The sequence below is a fragment of the Leopardus geoffroyi genome, chromosome E2 (assembly GCF_018350155.1).
Source record: "Leopardus geoffroyi isolate Oge1 chromosome E2, O.geoffroyi_Oge1_pat1.0, whole genome shotgun sequence".
Classification (NCBI taxonomy): Eukaryota; Metazoa; Chordata; class Mammalia; order Carnivora; family Felidae; genus Leopardus; species Leopardus geoffroyi.
The window spans coordinates 7,561,415-7,585,760 of record NC_059335.1 but is presented as its reverse complement, the minus strand read 5'-3'; the positions used below and the strand labels follow the sequence as shown (position 1 = coordinate 7,585,760).

Sequence of the window (24,346 nt, the reverse complement as noted above, 5' to 3'; positions counted from 1 at the left end):
GGGGGCTTTCAACCCATGCCAATCCCTGTCTCAGCGAGAACCTGACGTCCTCATCCTCCCCCCTCCTTTTTTCTTCTCCCACCCCCCTTGGAAGACAATTCTCGGGCTTTTATTTCAGGTTTTTTTTCTGGATTTTTTTTTTTTTTGTTGTTGTTGTGTGTGTGTGTGTTCTAGGGTTTTTTTTTTTTTTTTTGTATTTTGTATTTTCATTATTGTTCCTCTTTTTGCTTTATCCTCTCCACCCCGCGCTGCCCCATCCAGTCCCTTCCCCACCCCCCACCCCGACCTCTCCTCCCCCCTCCCCACCCCCTACACCCTCCCCAACCCCGCGGCACCCATCCAGAATGAACAAGCCCTTGATAGACGGGCGCCGCGCAGGCCCCCTGCGGACGGGGGGCATCCGACAAGGGGGAGGGGGCGGGTAGGGGCCCAGCGCGACCTCTGCCCCCCTCCTTGCCATCCCTCCCCCCTCCCACGACCCTCCCACATGGTTCCCCGCAGATCCCTGACGTGGTGAGGGGAGAGGGCTGCAAGCACCCTCCCCCCATGGACGGAGCGCCCCCCCCTGGGGGGTAGGGGGCAGCAGAGGGGGAATGGGCTTGGGGAAAGGAGGGGGAGCTCCCTTCTTTGGCAGCTGAACATGGGGGGGACCTGAGGGCGATGCCCTCCCCCCTTTACCCACAGTAGGAGAGGGGGCTTCTCAGGGGAAGGGGTGGCTTAAAGTTCCCAAGCCCCAGGAATAAAGGGAGTGGGGGTGGGGGAGCGTGCAGGAAGGAACAGCCATGCTGGAGGGAGAGGGAGTTTCTCTGAGAGAAGGAAAGGTTGGGGGGAGAGGGTCTTCGTGCAAAATGGATGGAGAGATGGTCCAGGAAGAACTAGGAAGAGCGAGACGAGAGAGGGTGTGCAAGAAGTCACAGACTGGAGCAGGGAGAAGAGGAAGAACGGAGGCCACCGTGAGCAACAAGGGGGCTTGCCTAGGGTCTTCTCTGGCCAGGAGAAAGGAGTGTGGAGAGGGAAGAAAACAGGCAGGGTCAGAAGGTCTGCACGAGCTGTTCCTCCACAGGAACAAGAAGTAAGGATGCTCGGAAAAGCGGGGATAGCCCAGCCCCCAGAGTGTGCGGACGGAGACACGTGTGCAGAAGGAGAGAGGTGGGAGGGTTCCCCCGGGGAGATGGAAAAAGTCACCCAGGAGCCGGCGAGGACAAGCGGACATTCGAGAATGAGTGTGCAGCAAAGCCACGGCGGCGTGCAGGAACATTGTCAGAGGAAGGACCCGGCTTCGCGAGGGCAGGGAGAGCGCTGCAGAGGCTGTGTGCAAGAGTGAGGGTGGGAGAAAGTGCTCAAAAGAGAATGAAGCAGGACGGAGATCTGGAAAAGAAGGGTGCAAGGGAACGGGGCAGGGGGCGGGGGCTGGCTGGCGAAGAGGAAGGGAACGAGCATTTGAAAGACGAGCTGTTCCTGGGGGGGGGGGGGGGCAGGTGTACGAGATGTGCAAGAAATGACGGTGTGAGAAGGGGGGGGCAGGGAGGTGCAGGGGAGTGTCCCTGCAACAGGGACAGGCAGGTCGAGTAGAAATGTGGGGGTTCGAGAAGGGGCTAATGCTTAAAGAGAATGGATGGAAGCGTGTCAGGAAAAGTGCACGGGAAAGCAAGTGTGCAAAAGCTGAACAAAGGCAGGTGTGCTCCGGAGAATAAGTATGCGTGCACAGAGTGTGGGAGGGGGTGGGGGAAGGGGTGTCCCAAGTGTGTCTGCAGCAAGGGTTTAGAGATTTTCAGAAGTGAGGTGTGCACGGGAGGGCACCAAGGACAAGAGTCTGAGAGAGCGAAGGTATGGAACGTGGCAGAAGAGAAGAAATGCAATGTGGGCTAGGGAAAGCAGGGGGGGCGGGTGTTTGAGCGCTGAGAGGGCCTCGCGAGCCGGAAGCGAAGGCGGAGTGTGCAAGACAGCGAGAGGGCAAATTTGTGCAAAATTGTAGCCCGGGGAGAAGAGAGAGGCAAGCAGGCGTGCAAAGGGGCGTGCAAGAGGCCGGGGTGGGGGGCTGCTGTGTGTGTGTGCTGGGGAGGGGGGAGGGTGGGGAGAGCCCAGGGGCCTGGAGAGGGGGGGAAGGGCTGTTAGAGGAGCGGCAGGTGGTGGAATCTGAGGGCACCCCCTTCCCCTGCGGCCGGGGACAAACCCCATCCAATCAGGCTCAGGGCTGACCCCCTATGGCTCTGTCTGTTCCCCCTCCCCAGAACCGACCCTTCCCTCCTTCTCCATCCCCCTCTGCGATGATTTCCTCCATCACCACCCCCCCCCCCCTGCTCCCTGCTTCACACACAGTCTTGTGTCAGCTGCCCCCTCCTGTGAGGTGCAAATGTCTGGCCGGGGATCTGGCCACCCGGTGACCTCCGGCCTTGGGAGACGAGGGCAGGGCAGGGCGCAGTTCTAGCAGAGTCCCTGGCCCAGGGGGAGATAATGACGGTCAGGGGTCAGAGGTCAAGAGGCCAGTAGGCTCAAGGGTTCTGTGGACGGGCTGGTCCGTCCAGGCCAGCCATCACCTCTCCAGGAAAAATTTGAGAGCCCGGTCGATGTTCATGCGGTGGCCCACCCTGGTCACGCCCAGGTCGACGTAATCCTCCTTGGTCAGGGCGGGCAGATGGGAGCCATCGATCTCGTGGTCCAGGAACTGTGCTCGGTGCTCAGCCAAGCCCAGCCACTCGAGCCAATCAGCCACGTCGAACTTGGTCCAGAACCCCAGAGGTTTAGCGCCGAAGGGCTTGTCCGGGGGCAGCGAAAGCAGGCGGGTTGGTGAGAGGGAGCGGGAGGCCCCTGACAAGGCTCCACCAAGCCCCCCGGACATCCCGGGGTGTGGTGGCACAAAGACGGGGGCGAAAGGGTCAGCGGAGCCTCCTGCCCCTCCGGTTGGGGAGCCACGGATGTCAAAGAGGCCCGGGTACAAGGGTCCAGAAGGCAGGATGGGCAGGGACGAGGGCCTGGGCGCAGGGCTGACCTTGTGCTCCGAGGCGGGCAGCAGTGAGGGGCTGGGGGCCCGGCGGAGCAGAGGCGGCCGCATCTCGAACTCCACGCCCTGGAGGTGGCGGGTGGACGTGGAGGAGGAGGCTGAGGGTGACGTGGCCCCCGGAGCTGCAGCGGCGGAAGGGGAGACCCCAGTTCCCGTGGGGAGTGGCGGCAGAGGTGGTTTGGGCCAGTTCTGAAACAGGCTGCTGACGGGTTTGGAGAGGAGCGAGGGCTGGGAGTCTTCGGAGAGTCTGGAATGTGACAAGGGGGCAGGGGTGGAGGCAGGGGGTTTGGAGGGCAGTGGCGGGGTGAGAAAGAGGCAGGGGTCAAGACACAGGGGAGAGAAGAAGAGACACCGGAGCCAGGGCGGAGAGATGGGAAGAGATAGAAGGGGCGACGGGGGCAAGACAGATGGCAGGACAGAAGTGAAGGGAGAGAAGAACGAGAGGTCAGGGAGAGGGTGACAGTCAAGAGAGATGAAAGAAAAAGAGACATTAAGTGCTAATAATAATAATCGCCACCACTCACTGATGCTCACGTGTGCCAGGCATTGTTCCAAGTGCTTTACAGATCGCATCTCAGTTTATTCCCCAGGACAACCCTGATGCAGGTTACTATTGTTATCAACGGCACAGAGAGGTTAAGCAACTTGCCTAAGGACACACAGCCAGGAAGTGGCAGAGCCCGGTTATATGGCACCGAAGTCTGAGCTCTTAACCACTACTCTATACTGCCTTTTGGGGGTATGGCCAGTCACAGCAGAGTGGAAGACAGGGAGACGGTGAGAGGGGAACAAAAAGAAGGTGAGCGTTCAGGGGAGAGAGATGGAAGGGGACAGGGGACAGAGAAAGGGGGGGAGAGATGAGGAGAGGGAGATGAAAGAGAGAAGAAACAAGGGGAGAAAAAGGTTCCCCTCATCCCTTTCGCTCCCTTCGGGGACAGTCCTGCCTCAGGGCCTTTGAACTGGCCTAGCTCACTTCCCCCCAGGTGGCCATGTGATCTGCTCCCTCCCGTCCTCTAGTTTCTGTTCTTCTAGCTGGTTATTTGAGAGGCCTTCTCTAACCATCCCCCATCCCTGCCTCCTGGGGGGGGCAAGGGACAAGCTCCCTGAGGGCCAGGCTCCACCTGTCCTGTCCACTGTGGGGTCCCCGTCACCCAGAAGGGCACCCAGCACATATAGCAGGTGATAGTGAGGCACCTGTCGACTAAGTACAGCGTCCTCTCCTCTACCCGGAATACTTAAAAAGAATCAACAGGTTGCCCTGGGATCTCAAAGGCCTGGTAAAACCACATTCCACTATCGCCAAAAGGGGATTGGACCCCCAGAGTTCGAGTGAGCTCCGCAGATGGACAAGGGCAAGGGTTGGATTAAGAAACCTCTCGTCACTCCCTCCGTGGGCCCGATTCGGGAATGTGACTCCACTTTCCCTAAGACTAGGAGCTCCCAGGGACGAACTGAGCTCATTAGTTCGAACGAGCTCGAACTCGGTGGTGATCCTAGCTAAGCTAGCTGCCTTGGGAAACTTGCGCACCATCCCGCAGTTGTCCGGTTGAGAGGCCCCTCCCCTCCCCCCTCTCGTGTTCTAACCACAGCCCACAAGCAATCGTCTCGAAAACCCTTTTAGGTGGCTACTCTCCCGTCCCCCTTCTACGGAGGGGTGGACGCCTTTGCCTAAGGTCACGCAGTTGGGAGTCGGGGGCTGAGACCCAAGCCCAAGAAGCCCGGCTCCAGGACCACACTCCAAACATGCTGCCCCCTAAAAGCATCTCATCTTGAGCCGCACCGGGTTCAAGGGACTCGGAGACTTCGGGGACTGTCAGAACTGACAACCCACCATGAAAACGAGACATCGGCAAGTCGTGCTCTGGTCTCTTTTGTCAGTAACTTTTTTTGTTCCTCATGGGATGTGGGTTGCCACGGTGATGGGAAGAGACCACAAAAGCTCCTGAGATAAAGTATCCGTGAAAGCATGCTTCTCTGGGGACAGACTTCGGCAAGCCAGCCTGGTTTCTGTGTTCTCTCTGCCACCTGGGACCCTCAAAGGACACAGCTAGGGGGAAGGGAGACCCTGCTGCCCACGGCATCGGCCCCTCTGGCCTCCGTCACCAACCAGCAGCCACCCCCCCCCCTGCCCCCCTGCTCACCTCTGCCGCTGCAGGGAAGAGGTCCTCTCGGGGACGTAGCTGGCTCCCCCGTGGTGGCTGTCCCCGCTTCCCCCGCTGCCTCCCCGGGCCCAGGGCAGAGCGCCACCAGCTGCCGAGGAGCCCCCAAATTGCTGAAGCTTGGAGCTGAGTTCACTGATGATGCTGGCTTTTACTGTGGCCAAGGCTGAGGCCTGAGGCTGGGCCAAGGGCCCGGGCAGGGGTGGTGGCGGTGGGCCCGGGCCCTCCTCCCAGGGCAGCAGCTTCCGAGGCAGAGAGGAGGCTGATGGCAAGGGCACGGGTGGGCCTTCTGGCTCTATAGCCACCGGACCCCCGGCCATACCCGCCGATGAGGGTCCTGTGCAACCGCTCAGGGCCAGCAGCCCATCCGTTCCAGCCCCCGTCACGGAGACAGTGGGGCTGGTGGGAGTGACAGGGTCCCGGAGTCCCCCACTAGGGCCAGGCCGCAGGCCTCCGCTGGTCCCCAGAGCCCGGCCCCGGAGCTTGGAAGGAGTCATGAGCTGCGGGGGGTACGGTGGCCCGGGAGCACCACTCCCCCCGAAGGCCTGGCCGTCCAGGTAGGCCACATACGTGTCCAGGAGCTCCGGCCCACTGGCCACACCGGCCCCGCCGCCGCCGCCGCCGCCGCCGCCGCCTCCGGCGCTGCCACCGCCTTCGGCAGAAAGGCTGCTCAGTGTGGACGCGCTGCTGATGGTCTCCAGCGGGTGGTCACTGCTGCTCCGACTGTCCACCTCCTCGATACCAGAATCCGTGCCGGGCGGCGGGTCGGGGCCAGGCTGTGGGGCCGGGGGAGCCGGGGCGGCCGGGGCCGGCGGGCCTGGCGGAGGGGGGTCCCCGGGAGCCACGGGGGCCCCCTGGGTCAGTGTGGCCACCTCGCTGTCATAGGAAGTCAGGCTGGACGCCGTGGAGTCCAGGGTGGGAGGCGCGGCGGCCACGGCGGGCGGCGGCACGGGGGGCAACGGGGTGGTTGGGGTGGGGGGGTCCGGCAGCGGGTGGGGAGGCCCGGGTGTGAGCGGCGACTCTGGCTTCTCGAAGCTGTTGGAGAACTCCAGAGGCGGGGGCAGCGGTTCCACAAAGAGGAATTCGCCGTCTTCCACGTCCACCGAGGGAGCGGGGGGCGGCAGGACCAGCAGGGGGAGCCCGTTCTCTTCGCCGCCCCGCGGGGAGGTGGGCGAGGGCGGTACGGACCGGCGCGGGCTGGGAGGCGGAACCCCCGGCCCGTCCTCCGAGGGGGGCCCCCTTCCGCCCGCGCCGCCGGCTCTGGGCTGGCAGTTCTCGAGGAACCGCACGTGGAGGGGCAGCCGTTCCGGCTCCTCGGGGGCCCCCGACCTCCACGCCTTGCTCACCCCGGGGTGCGGGGCCGGGGGCTCGGGCCCCAGCTGCAGGAGGAGGGGCCCGACCCCGGGAGCTGTGGGGGGCAAGCGGTGCAGCAAGGAGCGTCGGGCCGCTGGAGGGCTGGCCGGAAGGGACTTCTCCTGGCTGCCCAGCCCTGCCCGGTACCCCAGCTCCCGGCGGGCGGGGTCCGGCGGTGAGGCCCCCCAGAGACGCAGCACCGGCTCGTGGTGGGCGTGGGGCGAGTGGTGGTGCGGGGTGGGCGGCGGCGCCTCGTAGCGGGGCGATGGGGGCCTTGGAGGGGGCTGCGGGGGCCCGCCGCCCTCCGAGGACTCCTTCAGCGCCCGCTCTCGGGCGGCCAGGGCCAGCCCGAGCGGGGAGGCTGGGTCCAGGGCCTTGCCGGTCAGCGGGTGGACCAGGGGTCGGGGCGGCAGGAAGCTGGTGAAGGCGCTGCTGCCCCCGCTGCCCGCGTAGGCTCGGCCCCCGGCCCCGTAGCCCCCGTACCCGACGCCGCTCCCCGCGCCGGCGGACTCCAGCCGGAGGTAGGGCTCGGCGGAGAACATGCCCTCGTCGATGGATTTGGAGTGGCGCAGCCGGGGGCCCGGGGGCGCCCCGGGGCCCAGCCCGCCGTCGCCGCCGTCCTCGTCCCCCGCGTCGGTGGAGAGGAAGAGCGTGGACCGCCGGCGGGCTTCGTTCTGCCAGCCGCCTTCCCTCCGCGCCGCGCCCACCAGGGCCGCTCCGAACTGGCTGGTGAAGTCGAGGGTGGCCGGGCCGCTGGGCGAGCTGGGGGTGGGCACCGGCGAGGGCGACGGCGGCACCGGCGACATGGCCGGGGCGGGGCTGGGCGCCGAGGAGCCCCCGCCGGCCCCGCCGGCCCCGCCGCCCCCGCCGCCGCCGCCGCCGCCGCCGCCGCCCGCGGCCTCGGGCTGGGTCGGGGGCTCCGCCTCGGTGCTGCTGCCCTGGCTGCTTCGGCCGCTGCTACTGGTGGACGGAGCCTTGATGATGATGGTGGGGATGGGGATGGAGTTCTTCTCTGAGGGCGCGGCCGCGGCGGGCGGCGGCTGCGGGGACGCCGGGGACGTGGGCGAGGGGGCGGGCGGGAGGCCGCCGCCCTTCTGGGGCTCGCCTTCGACCTTGGTCTGCTTGACCAGGGGCCCCTTGCGCCCGCGGCCCGAGCGGGCTGGCACGTACATGGCCGCGCTGGCCGCCCGGGGGGGCAGCTGGAAGTAGCGCAGGGCCGGGGCCTGGGAGGAGCCGATGCCCCCGCCCCCGCCGCCGTGGTGCGACGGGGACGGGGCCCCCGGGGTGGGGCCGGGCCCGCCACCCCGCCAGCCGCGCAGGCTGGGCTGGGGCCCCAGGGCCAGTCGCGGTGGGGGGTCGTCGGGAGAGCCGCCCGTCTCCATCTCCGGGGGATGAGGGGGGTGGGCGTGGTGGTGGTGAGGCTGGGGGGGCGGGGCGTGATGGTGGTGGTGGTGGGGCGGGTGGTGGTGGGCGGGGGGCAGGGGCCCGCTGTGGTACAGGCTCTTCTCACGGCCCCCTACACGCGTGTCGGGAGGGGAGGGCCCATCGAAGGACGCAGGGGAAGAGGAGGGGAGGGGGCCCCCCGAACTGGGGTTGAAGGGCCCTCCTCTGGGGGATGGGGTGAGGCGGCCAGAGGAGGAGGGGGCCGGAGGTGTGCTGTAGGGGGGCTCCGGTGGGGACGTGGTGGGCGGCGGAGGGATGTCCTCCGAGCCAGGCACAGACAGGCTGCGGCTGAACTTCATGGCTGGGGGTGCTAGGTAGGGTCTATCATCTTCTGCAGCCCCTGGGAAGACACAAGGGATCCAGGAGGGTGGGGGGAGGGGGTCACAGGGCTACTAAAACTGTCGTCGCAGTATTAACGAAACCATTCAGAAGGAGAAGAAGAATGACGATAAATACGACGACCCTTAGCAAGCCTCCGCTGAGAACCTCACGCAAGGATTAGTCCAGAGCTTCCCCAGGTGCGACAAATGCGCTCGACCACACGGGTTGCGCATCGCACGACAGCAACCGGCAGAGGGAGCCAGCCAGGGGGTCGGGGTGGGGCGAAATTCAGCTGGACTTCCGCCCCGTGCCAGGAGGGGGCGCCTTTTTCTAACTCGCACGGAGGCACGTTCAGCGCCAGGGGTGGCTGGGGGTGAGCAAAAGTGGCTGGAGGCGAGGGGGAGAGAGGTAACCATGTCCGCGCGCGTCGCCCTAGGTTTCTTTTCATGGAGACGCAGAAAGGAAATGCCATTAGCACATCAAAGCTGCGATTTCACAGACGGAACGACTTAGGGTGAGGCTAACGTTTAGGAGGCAGAGCCGCCTTAGAGGTAAGCAGTGCCGGGTGGATTGAGAGGGAGTCGAGATTAGGTACGTGATGGGACACAAACGCAAGACTCGCACGGGTGGACTGTGGACGCTGGAAGGAGGAGAAGAGCTTAGACCCAGTTAGCAAAAGGCCTCAGAGTGAATGGGGAGAGCAAAGACTTTTGCCTACTCATCACTGCCAGGGCTCAGGCTTTGACCGTGTCCTCACCTCTGACTACTCTCTCTCCCTTGGGGTCATCTCAAGCCGCGTCCTGGATCATTAACTCCGTCTCTGCTGAAGACGCCTGTGTCTGTCCCGGGGCTCAGTCCTCTCCCCTGAGCTCCAGGCTCCTATATCCAAATGCCACATCTACTCGGATGTCCCGCTGGCATCTGAGACTTAGCAGGCCCCCAACTGTACCCCTGATCTCTTCTGACCCCATAGTCTCCCCCATCAGAGCAAATGGTGGCTCAATCCTACCTCAGGACCTTTGTCCCAGCCATTCTGCTACCTGGAATGCCTTACTGCCTTATACCCACATGGCTCTTCCCTTCATTTCCATGTCTTAAAGATTTTTTTAAATGTTTATTTAATTTAGAGGGAGAGAGTGAGGGGGGCAGAGAGAGGAGGAAGGAGGATCCGAAGAAGGCTCCGCACTGTCAGCACAGAGCCTGATGCGGGGCTCCAACTCACGAACCGTGAAATCATGATGTGAGCCGAAGTCGGATGCTCAACCGACCGAGCCACCCAGGCGCCCTTCATTTCCATGCTTTGGCTCAAACCTGCCTCCCAGAACTCCTGACTTCTCCTATTCTGCTGTTCCTCCCCCCCCCCCACCCCCACCCCCCAGAGAACTTAACACTGTGAACATACTATATCATTGTCTTGTTTCTTAACCTTATAAGCCAATATCTGTCTTCCCCTGCTGGAAGGAAAACTCCACGAGGACAGGACCTTTTGGTCTGTTTTGTTCACTGCCATGTATCACCAGCAGTCTAGGACATATGAGAGGGGGTCAATAAATATTTGTAGGATGGATGGATGGATGGATGAAGTCAGATATGAGAAGACATCAGGGTCTGTGGTGGGGGCTTCAACCCACTGCATCCAGGCGGGAACGGTAAGGTGCCCATTTCCTAGAGGAAGAACCCAAGGCCCAGAGAGGTGAAGCTCCCTGCCCCAGGTCACACAGCTAGGAGGGACAAAAGCTAGGATCCAAACGCAGATCTGCCCAAACAACAAAGCCTGAGCTCTTTGCCCAACTCAACGGAACCGTGGTCACGTACGGAAGTAGGAAAGAACATTTCAAAGCCCCATTCATTTCTCCCGTAAACTGTCACCCTCCCCAGCCTCCCCCTCCCCCGCTGGCATCCATGATACCCCCCCCCCTTCTGGGTGACATACCGATAGATTTTTGCCGGAGCATAAGCCCGGGTCCTGGAGGCAGGTAAGAAGGACGTTCATAACTTGGCTGGGAGCGGTGGTGCGGATCGAAGCTTGACTTCGGGGTCGCAGTCGGGGAGGAAAGACAACAGAGAAGGATGAGTCTGGGTGTGAAGTCTCACGGCTTCACCGCACAGCTAGCCCCCATACCTTCTCCAAGCCTCTGCAGGAAGGGTAAGAGGCGTCGAGGAGGCAAAAGGGAATTCTGGCGAAGGGAAGGGTTTCTGAGTTTGGGCAGCGGGGAGAAAGAAAGGAAAAGATAGCAGATTCTCAGTCCACCCAGATCACCAATCTGGGTCTTTTCTCCATTCCTGCTGTCAGCCCCTCCCCAAGTCCAAGTCCCCACCGTTCCTTGCCTACATGGGCCGCAGTAGCTTCTTTTGTCATCCTGCTACCACCCGTGTCCCCACCACCTCTTTCTGTTCTGCTTTCCATGCAAGAGGCAGAGGGATCTTTCAAAAAGGAATGCAGGTCATGTCATTGCCCTGCTTAAAGTCCTACAGCAGCACCCCCCCCCCACCATCAGTTAGGAGGGGATCAGAATCCCTCACTCTGGTCTACAGGGCCATCTGTGGTAGACACTGTTGGTGTGCACCCAGATCCCCCTGGCTGAGGTGCCGTGACCATCCCCAGCTGCTGTGTCACCTGCCTGGGCTCTCAGCTGCTGCCCCTCGCTCTGAAATATGGCCCTCCTCCAGAGGAGCTGGTGAGCCCAAGTAGTCACGTCCCCCTAGCTCTGGGAGCGGCCTGCAGCCAAGGACTGGCTGACACGGAGGTCCAAGGCAGGCCTGACTCCCCGTGCCATGCACGCTCCAAAGCTCTGGTAGAAATCGGGCTGAAGGGGACTCCAGCGGGGACCGGGTTTGCTGACCTCCACAGCCCATCCTGCCTCCCTCACTCCCTCGCAATTTTCCCCTTAGGATGCTGGAGGTGCAGAAATCCCTATGTCAGGCTTCGACTGTGGGAGACCCAGGTACCCAGGACACTCTGGCCCCATCTGCATCTCCTGCCTCCTTACTCCGGTCCCACCGTGGCCACCCGGCCCGCCCCTCCAATGGCCCAAAACCCATCCCCGCTTTAGAACCCTTGCAAGTCGTGGGTTTTTGTCTCTGCCACGGTTTCCTCCTCATCGCCACACGTTCCTTTCCATCTTCACGTTCTCCACTCAAACGTCCCTCCCAGTCCCTGTCCACTGCGTCTCCCTGTCCTGTTGTCCTTCTGGCGCTGATCCTCGTCTGAAAGGATTTGTTTACTTGCTTACTTTCCGTCTCCCTGCCTAGAAGGTCGGCTCCCAGAAGGCACCACAGGTACAGAATCCGGGGCCCAGGATACCTTCAGGGAAAATAGTTCAATTTCCTTTAAAACCAGAGGTTGGAGGGGGGATGAATAGAATCCAGCCTGGATGATAATATTGATCTTTGCACCAAGACGACCAGACAATACAGATTTTAAGGCTTTTTGTTGGAGGGGGAGGAGCTCGTGAAGGCAAAAATGCCAAAGACCCATGGAAGTCCTAACACAGCCTGTTAGGGTAGCAACTTTGTTGGTCTTGTTCACTTTTGGGTCCCCAGTCCCAAACAGGACCTGATGTTCTACAAGCCTGTGTCACATGAAGAGTAACTAAATGACAATGAGCCAGCATCAAGCACTGACTCCCTTCCTTCCGCCGGGTGACCCCATATGTCTCTCTTCTCTGGCTTTGAGACCAGAAGTGCAGAGAAAGGAAACCCTTTTTGGACGAAGTCCCCACCCTCACCTCCCATCGCACTCCCTCCAGCTCCCTTCCTCTAAGTACTCCCCCCTACCTCGGAATTTCCTGTGCTGTTTCTCACCCCAGAGCCTCCTCATATGCTGTTCCCTCTGCCTGAAACATCCTTTCCCCCTGCTCTGCTTCGGGAAACTTGTCATCCTCGTCCCCACCCTGGTCTGGCCTCTCCCTTCCTCTAAACCTACATTGCCCAGTACAGTAGCCACCGCCCTTTTGGATGTAAATTTTAATTAATTAAAATAACTTATAATTAAACAGTCCTTTCTTCCATTCATGCTGGTCATTTCAAAGGATCCATCGTCACACATGGCTGATGGCTGCCATATGGGACAGCACAGAGGTAGGACAGTTCCTTCAACACAGAAAGCTCTAGACCTTAATAGGGTGCGCCTAAACTACACTCTCACTGTGCTCACCACTCCGGATTGAAACTATCTACCTCTGTGTTTCATTCATTCATTCATTCATTCATTCATTCATTCCAGAGGTATTTATTGAGCACCTGATCCATGCCAGGGGCTGTTCTAGACGCTGTAGGTGCAGCCATACACAAAATCGACAAAAGTCCCTGCCTTCGTGGAGGGCAGGCAAAATAAATTAGTAACATAACGTGGGTCAGGTGGAGTCAATGGAGGAGAGGTGGGTGGGTCAGGTGGGTCAATGGAGGAGAGGGGGACTGTAATTTAAACAGGGTAGGGGTGCCTCGGTTAAGCGTCCGACTCTTGATTTTGGATCAGGTCATGGTCTCGTGGTTCGTGGGTTCAAGCCCTGCATCAGGCTCTGCGCTGACAGCACGGAGCCTGCTTGGGATTCTTTCTCTCCCTCTCTCTCTGCCCCTTCCCCTCTCTCTCTCTCTTTCTCTCTCTCAAAATAAATAAACTTAAAAAAATAAGATAAAGTACTGCAGTCAAGGAAGGACTTTCTGTGAAGATGTAATTTGAGTAAACCCCAGAGGAAGGGAGCCATGCATACAGCCAGGGAAAGAGTATTGCAAGCAGAGGGAACAGGAAGTGCAAATGTCCTGAGGTAGGAGTGAGTGTGGTGTGCTCAAGGAACAGGCAGGAGGCCGACATGTATGGACTGGGTGAGCGGGGGTGTTGAGGGGTGGGAGAAGAGGTCGGCCAGGTTGTAGAAGGGCGATAATGGACAGGATTAGTTTCAGATGTCTCCCTGGAGAGGATTCCTTTTACTACTCTGCACCCACTTATCCCAGTGTAGAGTTATTATAATTATTTGCTTTTTTGTTTATTGTCTGTCTCCCAGGGCAAGGAGCCTACCCAATTCCCATTCTACTCTTCTTCCTTGATAAGAAAACCCCAGGGACGCCTGGGTGGCTCAGTCAGTTAAGCGTCCAACTTTGGCACAGTTCGTGGGTTCAAGCCCCACGTCGGGCTCTGTGCTGACAGCTCAGAGCCTGAAGCCTGCTTCAGATTCTCTCCTTCTCTCTCTGCCTGACCCCCCCCCCCCCGCCCCGACTTGTGCTCTTTCTCTCTCAAAAGTAAATAAAACATTAAAAAAATTTTTTTAAATCTCCCTTAGCACCTATTGAGACTATATTTCCCAGACTCCCTTGCAGCTGAGCGTGGCCATGGAACTGAGGCCTGCACAGATGCACGAGTGGAAGCGTTGCGTGTTTCTTTGGGGAGGTCTCTTCAGAGGTGACCCCAGAAGCGACAATGCGCCCTCTTTTGCCTTTCTGCCTTTCCGTTCTCCCTTGTTCCTGCCACCTGGAAGGCTGGTGCCACAGCTAGCCCGCCAGCCATCTTGGACCGTGAGGTGACCTCATGGTTGGCAAGAAAGCCAGGATGGTGCAGCAGAAGGTGGGAAGGATCCTGGGTCTTCGTGACCATGGCGCCTGCCCCTGGGACTCCCTACTCCAGCCTTCGTCAATATCACAGAGACGGGACTTGCCTTGTCAGCCCCCGCTCTTCCGGGGTTTCTCTTACACGTGGCGGACCCCAATTCCGCCAAATCCACCCCCTGCCCCCAAATGTAAATTCTCTAATAGAAGTGGCCTGGATTGGCTTACTCCCGCGTCCCCAGGGCTGAGCAGTGGGTCCAGGGTATACCGGGCGCTCAGTAAATGTGTGCAAAATGATGGGGGCGGGGGGGGGAGCACCCAGTCAGAAAGGATGCAGGGACCACGGGGGGCAGAAGCAGTCTTGGACAGGACACTGAATATAGAGTCCAGGCTGGGGAGGGCGAGCCAGGGACAATGGGGAGGTGGGAAGGAAGGCGAGGGAAGCATCTGGCAGGAAGCATGGGAGTCGGGAGGGGTGGGGGGCAGAGTGACAAGAGGGGGTTCACAATGACAGGGGAGGGGTGCCTTTGTCTGAAGAGAGTGCAGAGTTGAAGGGAGAGGCGCCAGATTGGCACACGAACCGAAGACACTTCTAAGTGGAAGAGGAGGGATCAAATAATGGGTTAGCTTGACACAAAAGGGGTCAGCGTGGCAGAGGAGACGCCAGACTGATGGAGAAATCATAATAGGGTCTGAGGAGGCGGTTGGACTGACTGCCTGAGGGGCACACTGACTCAAGGTGGGACAGGCTGACCTCCAACGACGAACGCGGAGCGTCCCCTCCCGCGCAGCGGGGGCAGCCAATCAGAGTGCCCGGGTGCGCGTGACGTCACCGGCTGCGGGCAGACTCCTCCCCAGCGACTCCGCCAGAGGTCCAGCCCCCTCCTGTGCCACCTCGTGGGCCGGTGGTGGGTCTGGGGCCTCAAGGGCAGAGTGCGTGCCCAGGCTGGAGGCTGAAGATGGGCTGAGAAACGAGTGCCAGGGAGACAGCCCCTGAAAGGGGTGACGGGGGAGAGAGCGGAGGGAGAGACAGACGGAGAGACAGAGACAGGCCAAGGCAGACAGATGGGGAGAAAGAGACGGAGATGGGGATTCAGAGCCGGGGGTTGGGGGAGGGCAGGAGGGGAAATGAGACAGCGATGGCAAGAGAGAGCGCCCCAACAAAGCAGGAAGCGAGGCAGTCCTGAGAGGCCCTGAGACGGGGAGGGCCAGGCAGGCCCCAGGAGGCAAAGAGTCAGAGAATGGGACCAAAAGGGTACGGTCACAATAATCAGGGGGAAAACTGAGTCCAGAGAAAGGCTGAAACTGGCACCCAGACAGAGACTGGGCAGAAGGGGGGGACAGTAGTGGGATGACCCCTTGGAGTCAGTGACCAGGCAAGAGAGAGAGCAGCTGAGATAGCCAAAGCCTCACAGAGGGGAGGACAGATGGATGGACAGCAGAACCCTAGGAGGAGACAGCCCAAGAGGCACCTCGACCGACCTACGGTGGACCTGCCTGGGGTCTGCACCCCCACTGTGGGCATCGGCAGGTCCCTCAGTACCGCCCCCTCCCCACCTTATTGGCCCACGTCTGGGCCCATCTGGGGGATGTCTCTGGAGCTCAGATGGTGAATTCTGTGAGGGCTGGGATCTTGTCTGGCCGTAACCACGGTTCACACGGGGAGGGGCTGGCATGCTGGCTGGCTGGCACTTTGTGGATACGCCACGCGTTTGTTGTATAAACGAAAACGGGACTCGCCCTCCCTGTATTTTGGAGACTCTGCACCTGAGATGCCGTTGTAGGATCTCTGGGGGGCACGTGCAAGGCTCACTGGTAAGTCGTTGTGGGGTCTCCAGTTTATTCTATGGCCTAAGAGGGCTCAGCGTCTATTGAGAGCCTGCTGTGCTAGGAGCTGATCTCATTCAATCCTCAGAAAGACCCGCAAGATTGGCTTTAGCCCCCCTGTACGGAGCGGGAAACTGAGATGCAGAGAAATGGAGTAGTGTGGTCCAAGTAACACAGGAAGTCAGGGGAGGTCAGGATTGGAAGGCAGGTCTGCCTGGCTTGACTGCTCGTGCACTTCTGTGCTGACCTTCGGGGGAGGGATGGAGGCAACAAACGGAGCTGGTCTTGGCCAGACCCGTGACTGTATCCCCAATAGAAATCACGGATATTTCCATATCCCATCACATGGTTGCAGATTTCTTGAAATAGTGTTTATGCTCCTCATGACTTTTACGTTAGAGGAGTTAAGATCCATCACGAGGTCTTGGTGGCTAATGTGTTGACAAAAAGGCACCAATATTACTGTATCACAAGTTTTGCTTTTACTGTGTGTGTGTGTGTGTGTGTGTGTGTGTGTGTGTGTGTAAGTAAGCTCTAGGCCCAACATGGGGCTTGAACTCGTGACCCTGAGATCAAGAATTGCACGCCCGACTGACTGAGCCAGCCAGGCGCCCCACGAATTTTGCTTTTCAAAATATTTTGAGGGGCGCCCGGGTGGCTCAGTCGGTTAAGCGTCCAACTCTTGGTTTCGGCTCAGGACATGATCTCACGGTTCGTAAGTTCAGGCCCCGCGTTGGGCTCTGCGCGGACAGTGCGGAGCCTGCTTGGGATCCTCTCTCTCTGTCCCTCCTTCTGCCCCTCTCCCGCCTCTCAAAATAAACGAACTTAAAAAAAATATTTTGATAACTGTAGTATCAGTGTAATTGGCTTCTTTTGTTTCCTTATGTATTTTATGTTTGTAAGCATTATTCTGAGGACTATCCCAGCCTTCCAAGGGGGATCCATGGTCCCCCAAAAGCCAGAGAATCTGGTTTTAGAGTAAATAGCCCCTTGGCCACCGAGTGGTGGGTGCAGCCTATGGGAAGAGGGGTTCAGAGGTCAGGGTCAGAGGGCAGGGCCTGAGCACAGAAAAGTAGGAAGCGCTAAGAGAGAGGAAGGGTGGTGTGTGACCTTTGGAGGAGAGGCTGGAGGGTGGGAAGAGGCACCAGCAGGGCTGGTGGCCCCATGAAGGGGCCCGGCCCAATGACAAGCCCGCCAGCTGAGGGACCAGCAGGCCCGCCAGAAGAGTCAGGGCCATGGATCCAGTTGAAATACTGCTCCCTCTCTGAGCCTCAGTTTCCCCTCTGGAAATGAGCTAATAACCGATCCTAGAAATGAATGAGATAACCCATGTGAAATGTAGTGTCCAAAATATGATCAATGCCCACGACACTCTGTCACAGGGAAAAGCAGAGCGGAGACAGAGCTAATAATTAATATTTGAATAACCCCCACTTGTGGAGCACCTATTATCGTGTGCTGGGCCTCTGCCAGGGACTGCCATCCAGGGCATCGTTTTGCCTTCCCTGAGACTCTTGAAGTGGGACAGAGATGGAGGAGAGAGCGTGAGGAGCAGGGGGTGAGGGAACAGGAAGCAAGATTTAGGAGGAGAATCAGGAAGAGGATGGGCAGGGAGGAAAGGAAGCCCCCAGAATGGGGAGAAAGGAGGGGACCCAGGAAGCGCAGTGCCCCTCCTGGATCGACGGTAAACACAGTGGGGTCAGGAAGGGTTTGCAAGGAGCAGGACAGAGGTGCCAGGTTGGCGTGTGCACCCCCAGCCTCTTCACCACTACGCTCCCATCCCCCAGTGCAGGCAGCTTACCTCGGTGGCAAAGAAGCCTTTGGGCCGGTGTTTGCCCAGCGACGCAAGGCCACCAGGTCCAGGACTCTCGCTTGCACTGATGGTCTGCTGAGCTGCCGCCAAAATTTCATCCAGTTTGTCTAAGGGGAGGCGGAAGAGGCAGTGCAATGAAGCTTGCTTTGGCCTCACCAGAGACGGAGCTGCCGGGAGCCCAGACAACGTTTTGTGTGGACCAGAAAAGGGCGCCCATCCCCATGGACACAGTCTCCAGCCCAGAAGGCAGGGCCCAGCGGTGGGAAGAGGTGAGGGCAGCAAATAGGACAGTCGTCCTAGGAGGGAAGGTGGAGGGGTGGGGGTGGGGCAAAAGGAAGTGGGGGGAGAGGCTGCGGACAGAGGTGGGAGCTCATACTTGACGGCTGGGGCAAGGTTGGGGTGTGAGGTGATCGGCTCAGCTCGGAGGTGGCCAAAGGGTGAGCAGGCGGGAAGAGGGTCGGAGTGGCTCCTGCACCCCAGGGGGCGTGGGGTCAGGGGTCCTGGGCAGCCCGGGGAGCCCGGGGTGGGCCATCTTACTGAGAGCCATCTGATACACGGTCCGCTTTTTCTCCATGCTGGGCACCGGCGGAGGCTGCTGCTCGTACTCTGTGGGCAAAGGATGCGGATGAAGTCCAGGGGCGCCCCGAGGGACGGGGCGGAGCGGGCTCGGCCAGTGGGCGTGGCCAGCGGGTGCGACCAGCGGGCGTGCGCAAGCGCGAGTGGGGCAGTGAAGGGCCCGGGTCGGGGAGGGGCGAGTCCGCCGGCGGGATGGGGACGGGGGGGCCCCCCCGCCAGTCCTGTGCCCACTCACCACTCTTCTTCTTCCAGGGGGAGACTAGCCCGGGGGAGAGGCAGTAGAGGAGCCAAGAGTTAGGACTTCAGGGGGAGGCGAGGGGCCCCCTCTCTGGAACACCCTCCTCCCTCAGGGTAGGGGTGGTCAGCTGCCCGATCTGCCCCCTGTCAGGGGAAACGGGACCCCCCAGGTCCACTCGGCCCTGTCTGGGGAGGGGCTGGCCTTCCTTTCTGTCGGGGGAGGGTGGGGAAGCTGGTGGAGGAAGAGATAGAGAATGGGGGGTGGGCGTGAGGTGGGGCAGGTGGAGAGAAGCCAGAAAGGAAATAGGGACCCGTAGGGAGGGACGTGCAGACCCAGAGAGAGACTCGACAGAGAAACAGATATAAGAGGACAGAGGAAAGTCGACTCTCAGACGCCCCTTCCCAGCGACACACACGCAGGCCACAGAGAGTCTGACCCATGGACTGGGGGACAGGTTGAGGACGAGGACCCCTGGTCACTAACAACACTAACAAACTCAAGGTCTGGTTCAGCCCCCCTTCTGCCCCTCTCCCTCCCCAGCGCCTGGACCCCAGCAGCCCCACAGGCTCACCCATCTCCTCCAGCTCTGAGGTCATGGACTTGGAACGAAGAGAGATGGCTGGGGGCGGGAGCCGCTTAGCCTGCTGGGGTGCTGGAAGGTGATGGCGGGGGCGAGGCATCAGTACCATGGACAGAAGGCCCGTGACCCCTGCCACCACCACCAGTGCTCCCGGATACCAGAGACAGCTGCCACCAGCATGCTGAGCCCTCCCCGTGTCAGTTTCTCCCCGGAAGGGTCACAAACAAGCAGCCCTGGGGAAGGGAAGGCCAGTGGTGGGGACCATTAAGCCATTAGGGCTTCTGAGGACCTTAGTCTGGTGGCAGTGGGGTGCCCAGCTCTGGCCACGCAAATGAGGAGGAGAAGCACCTTTCTTATGGACAGCCTCATCCATGTCCGGGTGCCTGGTGACCATCACCACCTTGACCATCAGCGTGTTGCCCCCTTGGCGGATCATGTTCACCACCTGTCGGTGGCCGACCTTCACCACATTCTGCCCGTTCACCTGTGGCACAGATGCCCCCAAACCACACAGAGTAGGTGAGGCGAGGGATGCTTTCAGCTTCAGAGTCCCCAGCTGAGTGACCTCCTGCTTTGCCCGCTTTACAGCACTGTTGGTCATTCCTCCCTCCTCTTGACCCTCCCCCCCCACCCCTTCCCCTTACAAGGCCCTAATTTTCCTGGCCCCAGGGTTAAGGGGCTGGGCTCACCCGATTCACCTCTCTCTCCCTCCTTGTCCCCCCCTTGCAATGTGTGTGTGTGTGTGTGTGTGTGTGTGTGTGTGCGCGCACGCGCGCACTAGGGGACAGCTTTGTTTTTTTTTGAGATGCTTCAGAGAGGCCTTCAGAAGGAACCCCTGGAGAAAGAGGAGGCTGGCTGGGGGGGGCGGGCTGGGGGTCTGGGAGGCCTGGTGCAAAAGAGTCTACATTTGGGCAGCCAGATCCTGGTGTGAATCAGGAGGGGCCTGGGGATTCGTCGCCAGGGTTCCCAGCGTGGGGGGAGGGGGAAGCAGTATCTGTGGGAGGTGTGCTGAGGCTGGCGCTTGGGAAGGCCCCTGGGGCCGGGGGTCAGGACTCACCTCGATGAGGAAGTCTCCCATCCGCAGTCCAGCTCGCCATGCCACGCCACCCTCATCCACGGACTCCAGATACTGCAGCGCCGGGAAGGCCGGGGTGGGGGTGAACTCCTCGATGGGGGTCTGCGCTGCAGATGGGGAGGAGCCGGCGGGGTCGGAGGGGAGGGGGTGGAGAGGCCGAGCAGGGGATGGGGCTCAGACCCAAGTCACAGAGGCCTCATCGTAGCTGAAGGACCGGCACCCTGGGGTGGGGTGGTGGGTGGGCTGGGGTCCCTTCCCCTGTCCATCCCCCTGGGTCAGAGAGCCCTTCTCCCATCTCCTCCCCGGCCGGCACTCACCCTTGGCCCCCCGGAGCACGAACCCAAACCCCTCACTGTCCTTCTTCTGCAGCAAGACTGTCTTCTCCTTAATGATGTAATCGCTGGCAAGGGGGGTGGGGTGGGGTGGGGGGGGTGGAGAAGGGATTATGAGACACGGAGTCTGTGCTCCATCAGCAACCCGGTGACCTGAGCCCCTGCTCCAGAATCATTCATCCCCCACCCCCCCCGCCCTCCGAGGATCTTCCTCACCCACTCCGCTAGTGTTTGCTTGCAGCAGCCCTGACAGGCCTCCCCCTCAGAGCCCGGGCTGCTGGCTCTCCCACTCAGCCTTTCCTCATTCATCCATCCATGCCTCCATCCACCCATCCATTCAGCAAGCAGCTACCAAGCCCACTGTGTGCCCGCACAGCGTGAGGGACAGGGAGGTAAGCCGCCAGATCACCAGACAGCCCGCTTTGAGCTCCTGCTAGCCACTTCCTGTCGGTGACCTTGAGCCCAAGACTTTAACCTTTTGGGCCTCAGTTTCCTGGTCTACGATGTGAGACAATAAAAGGCCCTACCAGACGAGGTCGCTGTGGGAGTTCAGTACCAAAATAGGTAAGTGCCGGGCACATCGTAATCATGCTGGGTAGGATTCTTTCAATGCCTTTGGTCGAGTTACTAGGTCCAGAGGACACGTGTACTTCCATGATACCCCTCCCAACTCCTTGACTATATATATCCTACAGTAACACCTCCCCAGGTACCCAAGCACGTTGTAGCATCGCTTATTCAGCATGGTGCAATATGGTGGCTGCTACATGTATGGGGCTATTTATACGCAAAGTCATTAAAAATTAAATTGAGAGGGGACCTGGGTGGTTCAGGAGGTTAAGCGTCTGACTCTTGATTTCGGCTCAGGTCACGATCTCACGGTCCGTGAGATCGAGCCCCCACGTTAGGCTCCGCACCGACCGTGGAGCCTGCCTGGTATTCTCTCTCCCTCTCTGCTCGCGCCCTCCCTCTCTCCAAATAAATAAAAAAACACTTCAACAAATTTAAAAATAGATAAAGATCAGGGGCGCCTGGGTGGCGCAGTCGGTTAAGCATCCGACTTCAGCCAGGTCACGATCTCGCGGTCCGTGAGTTCGAGCCCCGCGTCGGGCTCTGGGCTGATGGCTCGGAGCCTGGAGCCTGTTTCCGATTCTGTGTCTCCCTCTCTCTCTGCCCCTCCCCCGTTCATGCTCTGTCTCTCTCTGTCCCAAAAATAAATAAACGTTGAAAAATAAATAAATAAAAATAAAAATAGATAAAGATCAAATAGGGAAATTCAGTTCCTCAGTCTCACTGGCCACGTTTCAAAGTGCTCAGTAGCCACATGTGGCCAGTGGTTACCAGGCAGGACAGTGCAGATACAGAATATTTCTATCACTGGAGAAAGTTCTAGCGCACAGCAGTGACTTCTCTGTTCCCTGGTATACCTCAAATGCATCTCCTTCACGCGCTGGATAGATTCCAGTAAAATGCAAATGCAAACGACCCGTGAATACGCAGATAGTCCCCTACCGCCACCAAAGCCTGTCAGCACATTTAGGTAATGGTCACATACCCAGGAGAGTTCAATGAAACCCAAACATATTCCACGAATCTCAACCCCTGCCTGGGCTCGCTCAGATAACAGCCCCAAAGCCTTGACATCACCACTGCGCGCCTCAAGATGACATATCCATTCCGTTCCAGGAACCCCAGTATACAGCGGAAATACCCAAGCACCCTGATCCAGCCCCACTCCCCTCGGCAGCCCCGGGAACACCCTCAGTCCGCCAGAACGCATGCCCCGCTGTACCCCGGGCGGCCTGTGGTCACGTCTGAGACCCGTCCAGCACAGACGCAGACCCCTCAGTATATCCCAATAAAATCCACCAGCCCTAACACACTCCAGCAATAAGCGTGCTCCCCGCGCACTTTAATCAGCGACTCTCACGGATTCGGCAAAACAGCCCTCCACGAATACTCCAGTAGGTTTCGGTAACACCCCCACACATCCCAGTATGCTCCAATAATAACTCCCCCTCACTTGGATCTCAGTATATTCCCATAACCCGCCCCCTGAACACATCCCAGCACACGCCAATAATACCCACTGTGCTCCTACTGTATTTCGGCACCATCCCCCGCCACACCGGCAGCCCCGTGCGCTCTCATGACCCCACGACCTCCACTGTCGCTGTCACATCCATACATCTGGACCACAGAGACAGCGTTCTGCACATGCGTGTGCACACGCAGACACGCCTAGCAACCGCTCTCGCTCCAAGTTCACCACGGTCCATCAAACGCGCCACACCCTACCTATCAGGTCTTCTTGATCTTCTCTTCAAGCCAGGGATAGGTCGCCCTTGTAGCAGGGTGGAAGGGGTGTGGGAAGAGTGGAGGGACGGGGTTTCGGAGGAGTGAGGGAGGAGAGGGGAAGGGAGGGGAGGCAGAAGGAAGGGGCCGAGGCCAAGGCCCACAGAAATTGGTTCCGAGGTCAGGGCTCCCTTGCTCCGGCCCATGCACTCTGGGACGCCCACCGCCGTCCCTGCCCGACAAATTCCACGGAGCCCTTCTGCCCTTGCTACGTCCATATCCGCTCCGGATCTCCAGGTCCCCAGCAGCCACCAGTGCCCATCCTTCATCCCTCGCTGGCAGCCGTTTCTCCTTCCGTTCCTGCTACCAACCCCTACGTCTCCCACACCTCTCCCCGGCCCCTGGCATCCCTCTTTTACCCCCACGTTATCCTCCCACTCCAGACATAAGACTTCCTCAAACCCCCCAGCCCCCAATGTGATTCAATAAAACTCCCATATCCATCACATCCCAGGAAGAAACACTGGCCACGTGCAAGTCAGTATCTGAAACCCTTCACAGCTAAATAACTCAAGTGTCTCTCACAGCCAGCCTCTGAGGTAGGCATAAGTGCTATTTCCACTTTATGGGCAAGGAAAGCGCGGCACAGAAAGGTCAAGTAACTTGCCTAAGGTCACGCGGTGAGTAACCTTCAAAAACACAGAAGAAAACATCTGGGTAAAGGCAGGTATAACATCCCCCACTCGACTGCACTCAAATGCCTCCACGCACATACATCTGCCCCAAATTGGCCATGAGCTCCCCCTCCCCGCCCCCATTCAGTGCCTGAAATGTATCCCAGGCTATGCCAGTAGCATGGCAATGAGTGACATTCGTTGACCCATGGCTGAATGCCAGATGCCGTTGCGTGCATTTCACATTTATTTATTCACATTGCCTCACAACACCCCTGGGAGGGGGTGGCTGTTGCTGTTGCCATTTTATCAACGAGGAAACTGAGGCACGGGGAAGTACATGCTCGAGACCACACCAGCTGGAAAAGGGTCAGAGCCAAGATCTGAATTCCTCACAGGCAACCCATACACCCCAGTGATGTCCAAACCCCCTCAGATCGTCACAACGCCACCTCTGTCCCCCCCTCTCAAGCGTCCCCATTCGGTATGTGCTCCTTTCTGTCCCCACTCCCGTGACTTTCTCACCCAGTCTCCGGCCACCATGATGTTTCCCCCATGCCACCGCGTCCTCCTCCAGCCTTCCAACTGTCCTGTTGCCCCGACAGTTTCCCTCAGCTCAATGTCCCCCACCCTCGGCTCCTGTGGGTGCCCCTTCACCCCTCTGCACCTCGCCCCCTGCTCCTCCACGCCGTCTGAAAGCTCCACGTTGTCCCAGCCCCCCCCCCCCCATTAGCTCTCGCTTCTGTCAGCCCTCATCACATGCCACGGGGCCACCCCTCCACCTCCGACTTGGCCTCTGCACACCCGCCAGCCCCTTCCCCAAGGGGTCCTCCGCAGACCTCCGGGACCTCCCTCCCCCTCCCTTGGCCTCGCCCTTCCCAGGTCTTCTCACGCCTCAGTAGGCAACCCCACCGTGTCCCCTACAGCACCCCAGGTCCCTCCCATACACCCGAGTCCCCCGCATTCTCATCCGTGGAAGCCTCTTCCCACTTCTGCACCCTCAACTCACTTCCTCACACACCCTTCCGCCTCCTGGTACTTGCAGCTGCATTTCATTTATATTCCCTGCATCCTCTCCGTGCTCTCCCTGTGCCGCCTTGGATCCCCACCCCCAAACC

The 24,346-nt window shown here is 59.7% G+C and overlaps 1 protein-coding gene across 4 annotated transcripts in view; it reads right to left on the bottom strand.

Moving 5' to 3' along the window:
- Window positions 1–203: 203 nt before the first annotated feature.
- Window positions 204–24,346, bottom strand: part of SHANK1 (SH3 and multiple ankyrin repeat domains 1) — a 46,378-nt gene continuing 22,235 nt past the window's right edge. For 2 of the 4 annotated variants that reach the window (XM_045441707.1, XM_045441710.1), the window contains 10 exons: window positions 20,245–20,327; window positions 19,910–20,034; window positions 19,201–19,336; window positions 18,844–18,924; window positions 18,270–18,293; window positions 17,996–18,064; window positions 17,447–17,565; window positions 10,211–10,307; window positions 5,143–8,296; window positions 204–3,248 (listed from right to left, as the gene is read on the bottom strand). In XM_045441707.1, coding sequence (XP_045297663.1) covers window positions 2,534–3,248; window positions 5,143–8,296; window positions 10,211–10,307; window positions 17,447–17,565; window positions 17,996–18,064; window positions 18,270–18,293; window positions 18,844–18,924; window positions 19,201–19,336; window positions 19,910–20,034; window positions 20,245–20,327 — 4,603 coding nt within the window. In that variant the 3' untranslated portion in view covers window positions 204–2,533. Of the gene's footprint in view, window positions 3,249–3,650; window positions 3,732–5,142; window positions 8,297–10,210; window positions 10,308–17,446; window positions 17,566–17,995; window positions 18,065–18,269; window positions 18,294–18,843; window positions 18,925–19,200; window positions 19,337–19,909; window positions 20,035–20,244; window positions 20,328–24,346 lie in introns of all 4 variants that reach the window. The other 2 variants (XM_045441711.1, XM_045441708.1) reach the window with 2 other exon arrangements.